We start from the raw sequence: 5812 nt of genomic DNA, 5'->3' as shown, positions 1-5812 counted from the left end.
GAAACATCCCAAATAATGTTGAAATAGATGGAGAGTAGTATAAAGTAGTAAAATTATTGAGATATTTAGGAACTTTTCTCTCTGAAACATTAGATCGAACGCAAACTACGAGAAAGAGATGCAAACAGGCAATCGGAGGTTCGAAACTAATCATAGAATATTAAAAAAAGTACAAACCCCCTTGGTCGTTAACTAAGCTAATGTACAAAACGGTAATTTCACCAGCAATTACGTATGGTCTCAAAGCTGCATCATTGGTAAAGAATAATAGAAGATCGGTGGCAAAGTATGAAAGTCAGATTCTAAAGGAAATTCTAAAATACTCTAGGGAAGCCCCAAAAGGCAGGTTTAGAATTTCAACCATTTTGGATGGTAAAACTGCTGTGAAAAACCCAACTTATTTCACCGAGTAGTGATACTGCCTTTCTCGCATTTAGCCAAGACACCAACCTTATATGGTGAATATGGTTCGATGTACCATTTTCTTTATAACTTTCTAATGCCCCCTGTCGAATGAAACTTGTTGCGAGGAAATCGGTTGAGGATTACTATATGAAAAGTTGTCTAATGTTTTTCTTAGCTTTTGTGCACACACATACACACACTCACACACATACACACATACATACACACATACATACACATATACATACACACGGACAGACGGACATTTGTTCAGCTCGTCGTAGGAGAAGAAGAATGGATAGAGTTAGCAAAAGATAAAAATAAATTGAAGAGAAAATCGGAGGAGATTTATAAAACTGAAGCGAGTGAAGAAGAATCTGAATCAGAGTTAGAAGAATAGGAGCGTAGAATGAAAGAAATAAATATGTAATTATATAAGTTTCTAATGATAAATAATAAATGGTTTTCCTTAGAACAACGCGTAAGTAAATTGATAAAATGGTAATAAAAATTGGTAAGTCAGGTCAATGATGATATATTAATATAATATTTGTATCAAGGCCAGGATCAAAAGTATTCATTTTTAATCCAGGAAGTGTGAATGCACTTCATATATCCTTGTGATATGTGGGTGTAATCATGCGGGGCTTATTGTACACAACAAAAGCTTCGGAATGCAAGCGTTCTTGAAACGGGCTAATGGAGTTACAATAGAGCTATCACCTTGTAGCTCCCGGGTCTAAGATTCTCGCAATTTTATTAATTAAATGGTTGCACGAATATTCTATCCATAATGCCACTGCCAGACAGTGGGAGTTAGTTTGTATTAACACACACACATAAAGGGTTATCGTCCTATTGGAACACGTATGACTCATTCACTAATACAACTGTACTTCAACTGTCAAAACCATATGGGTGGAACGGGGCGGCATAAACAAGCAGAAGGGTAAATAAAAACAAAACTCAAGCTCTATCTGGTAAAAGGGCGAATGTCGCAAGAGAGGATTCTCTTCGTCGACTTCCCCTCTTTTAAATAAAAGTGACAAACAGAGAATTTCTTCTCGGTTTAACACCTCAGAATGCAAGTTTTCATTGTTTTCTTTCGTTCTGAGGTAATAAATCGTGAAGAAAACAGCTACTTGTCACTGGGGTGTCAATTGGGGGTGTCCAAAATGTGTACATTTGGGGGTCCAAAATATGTTGCATTGTCCAAAACAAAGAATGTTTTCATTTCAGAAAATGGCAAATTTAACCGGTTTTATAAATAAGACTTTCATCTTTAAAATGGTGTAATTTCCGCCCGTATCTAACTTGTATTTCAATAGATATAAGCATATATTGGGAAGCACTTCCTCTAGGGGAGGAATTCCATAAGGAACTTTCCTCCATAAGGAGGAATTCTTCTAGGAACATTTGGAGAAATTCCTCAAAGAACTCCCTGAGGAATTCCTGAAGAAACTTCTGAAAGACTTCCAGAAGGAACTTCTTGAGAAACTGCTGAAGGAACTTCCCAAAAAAATCTTTAACGAGCTTCTGGAGGAATTCCTGAATAAATCTCGGGAGGAATTCCTGATCGAACTTCCGGAGAAAATCGTAAAGGGACTTCCGAAAAACTTCCCGAAGGAACTTCCGGAGGAAGTCCTAAAGCAACTTCTAAAAGAAATCCAGAACGAATTTCTGGAAGAGCTCCTGAACGAACTTCCGAGGAATTCCTCGAGGAACTTTCGGAGGAATACCTAAAAGAATTTCCGAAAGCATTTATATATGAAACTTGCGGAGGAATTCCTGCAGGAAGCTTCGAGCAAACTCCTGAACAAACTTCCAGAGGAATTCATGAAGGAATTTTCGGAGGAATTACTAAAAGCATTTTCGGAGCAATTCATGAAGGAACTTTTGGATGAAATCATGTAATGAAGAGAAAAACTCTAGATGAATCTCCAGATGGTTTCTTTGTGGAATTTCAGGAAGAATTTCCTAAGGAAAACTGGAAGAATTCTTGGCGGAGTTTTCTGGGAATTGTAGGAATTCTGATTGAAATTCTTGAGGACTATTTGGAATAATTTATGTAGGATTTTCGTTCATTCTATGCAGAACCGAAAAAACTTTATTTGGAACTCCTGAGGAATTTTCAGGAGAAATTTTTGGAGAATTTCCTGGTTAATTTTTAGTTAAGATTTTCTTTAGCTTTCCTTGTTAGATTCTTGAAGGGCTAGGAAGAACCTCCTAGAGGATTTAGGATCAATTTCTGAAAAAATTTCAGGAGTACTTTCTTGATTGAATTTGCTCGATCTCCAGGGGAATCCTGGAGGATTTTTATTACAAGTTGCTAAGTGGCTTTCAGAGAAAAAAAAGCACTTGCAGGAATATTGATTGGAATTTCAAGAGGAATTCAAGATTAATTCCTGTAGAATAGAGACTCTTTCAGGAATGTTTTTCATACGGAATTCTTTTTTATTCAGGGTTCGGGTTGGCACTGGCCCAGGTTTAAAAACGAATTCGACATAGTGACAAGCTTGCAAAGAAAATGTTAATGTTCGTCGAGAGTGAAGACGAGTCGGAAGAAAAAGGTTAACAAGCGAAATGCAGTCGAAGTCGGCATAGAAGTGTGTGGAGCCATCAAGTCTCTGACGAGCCGGGGAGGTAAATCGGCCATATCTCGCAAGAGTTATTGTGAGTTTTCGATTGTCCTTCATAGACATGATATTTTTCTCAATTTTTCTAATGATGTTCCAAGAAAGGTTGCGACCGATTTGCAAATGAATAACTAATAGGCGCATACTCCCACTGAACCAAAAACCCATATAGATCGTCGGAACGATTCTAAAGGAATGTACCAAGTGACGCTCAGTAGGAATGATGTATCGTTATTATGTTATCGATTTGATGTCGAGCATTAGTCGTGACAGAACACGTGACACGTGACAGTAGATTAATTGAGCATTATTCTTAATACTTGATTATGTTGTAAAACACAATTCGTCATCTCACAGGAGCCGCATAGTACAGCAAATTTTCCCCATGGAAGCTTTTGTTCTAGCTTCAGTGTAGCAGGTTCTCTACAGTTATGGGTTATTACGTATCGATCTGTATAAATAGCTGGAGCATCAGCAAGTTCCAAGCAGAGCCGTTCAAGTTAAGCAACAAACCATGATCGCAGTGCGCTACCTTCGTTTTGTGTTGATCATTGGAATGCTGCTTACAATCCCTGTTGTAAGTATTCGAGGACCTAAAAAGATTTGATTATCCTCAACGACTGTTCTATCATCCCAACAACCGTTAGAACGCTGGAGAAATACTCAACCGACTGATCGCGGTTTGCACCCAAGGCCAAAACTCATCGGCGGAGCTGGTGGAACGGTACAAAAATGGTGACTTCCCGGATGACCACAACACCCATTGCATGATGCGCTGTGTAGCGCTGAACTTCGGCGTCTACGATGATCTGAATGGAATCCACATGCACGATACGTGGCTGATGTTCCGTGCCGGTCGTTCAGCAGCTCAGGAGAAATCGTTCGCCGATCAACACCACAAGTGCATTGCCCAGCAAACGAAAGCCTTTCCGTCCGACGACTATTGTGGCCGGGTCTTTGCCATCTACCAGTGCTACAAGGAGGAGTTCCAGACCATGTTGAAGAATATCCGGAAGGGAGCCGCAAAAGCAGCGCGACATTAATTGTCTGTTTCTAAGTAAATGACCAAATGAGTACAACGAGTGTGTGGAATCACTTTCCCCTCCGAATCCCATTGTGTTAAATGGCTTGAAAACCCCATTCGACACGGATTGGACGCCATTGTTTCGCACGATTAGCATACACCAATCAATTTCTAGTCATCGCAAACCCAAGAAAAAAAGAAACATGGAACGCTTATCCCGTCATGCATTTTACCATTATCTTGGTTTTCGCCACATTTAGCTATCTCCAGCAGCAGCGCTTCGTCGTCGGCCGATTGTAAAGCAATGAGCCATGGTAATTCATCTTTTGACTGCGGCAGATGGTGAAAACAAAAAAAAAAACTTGTTCTCTATGCTGCTTCCAGTTGTTTACTCGAAAAAATAAAGCGGTTAAGTGGTGCATGCCTCTGACTGGTTAGCGATCTGAATCGATTCATTTCACACCTGCGAAAAGCGATGCGAGGCACACCACGCCCACCCAAGTGCTCGGAAAACGACGAAGGGAAAATACTGAAACGATATTGTGCAGAGGAAGAAAGTGTTTTTTACCTTCCTCGATGTTAATATTGTTCAGGCGGAAGTCAAGGTTATGGTAAAATGGGTTTTCAATTAATACAATGCAGCAATATGTGGGTTAGTTAACAAGTGCCAAGGAACGAGGGTGTTGCCTCAGACGTGACGTGTGTAATAGAGGAAGCATTTGAATGCATTTTCATCGGAAGCTTTCTCCGTTGGTGACGAATGGTGTGCCCAGTCGCTAAATATGCAAATTGGTGCGTGAGAGATGTTGCACTTAATTTCACAAAGTACCCAGGAGGCCCATATACAGATGTGGTCGACTTGTGGTTGGCGGCAGTACAGAGCATAGTTGAATGCTATTTGAAGGCAGACGTAGATTGTACAATTGATACTCATCATTACAATATTGCAGAATATAATGGTGCATAAGAAACCTATGATAACTAGGCGGATCATAGACTCACCAATTTTCTATAATAGAAAGTTTGTTGTTTGTTTTTTTTCTCATTAGACTGTCTCATCATATTTGAGGTTCTTTTTTCCTTTTTAATGTGCAAGGTTCGTTTAAAGAAGTAATGGTCAACAGCTTCATTTGATAAAGTGTGGAGTATAACATGTTAACATCCTAAAATAATAAGAAAATTATTTTGAACTTCTAGTGGACTGTCTTCACTTGTCATAAGACGAGTTCGTACTATCCCATTTAATTCCACCACTTGATTGTAACTTTAACAGATACGTATTTCGGCCTCAACAGTAAGACCGTCTTCAGTGTCTCGTAGTTGCCTCGACTAGACGAGACACTGAAGACTTTCGCGAGGAGACTACTTTTTTCCGTAGAGACAAAGTTAATACTAATAATGGCCATCCCTCCAGGCCAGACTTAGTTTAATATCATAGACCGTTGTTATTGGTAACAGAGCAAAAGCTTTCCCAAACCATAATGGGAAGAAAACGGTTTCCACGTCAGGCTTTCGGCACTCTCTGCAGGTATTGTCAAGATATTCATAAAACGTATCCTCCAATCGTCAAATTAATGTTGATTACGTAGGAATTGAAGACGGTGTTCCGCGTCGTCAATTAACTTCATAACTCGCTTCATCTTCTTAACACTATGAAACCGACTCCATGCTTTACTTTTTCTCCTTCGCTGTGAAAGATGTTATATTTGAACGTATTGTTAAGTTCCACGGCTTTTAATTAATGTTC

The 5812-nt window shown here is 39.5% G+C and overlaps 1 protein-coding gene across 1 annotated transcript; it reads left to right on the top strand.

Annotated features, from left to right (window-relative positions):
• The first annotated feature begins 3395 nt into the window (after positions 1-3395).
• LOC134203590 (general odorant-binding protein 99b-like) lies at positions 3396-4664 on the top strand. Its single transcript, XM_062678469.1, has 2 exons — positions 3396-3618; positions 3689-4664. Exons 1-2 carry the CDS (start codon positions 3556-3558, stop codon positions 4082-4084), a joined length of 459 nt encoding a protein of 152 aa, XP_062534453.1. The 5' UTR covers positions 3396-3555; the 3' UTR covers positions 4085-4664.
• Positions 4665-5812: the final 1148 nt, after the last annotated feature.

Source organism: Armigeres subalbatus, unplaced genomic scaffold (genome assembly GCF_024139115.2).
Source record: "Armigeres subalbatus isolate Guangzhou_Male unplaced genomic scaffold, GZ_Asu_2 Contig1981, whole genome shotgun sequence".
Lineage (NCBI taxonomy): Eukaryota > Metazoa > Arthropoda > Insecta > Diptera > Culicidae > Armigeres > Armigeres subalbatus.
Note: the sequence above shows the minus strand (reverse complement) of the source record. Positions and strands in the feature narration are given on the sequence as shown.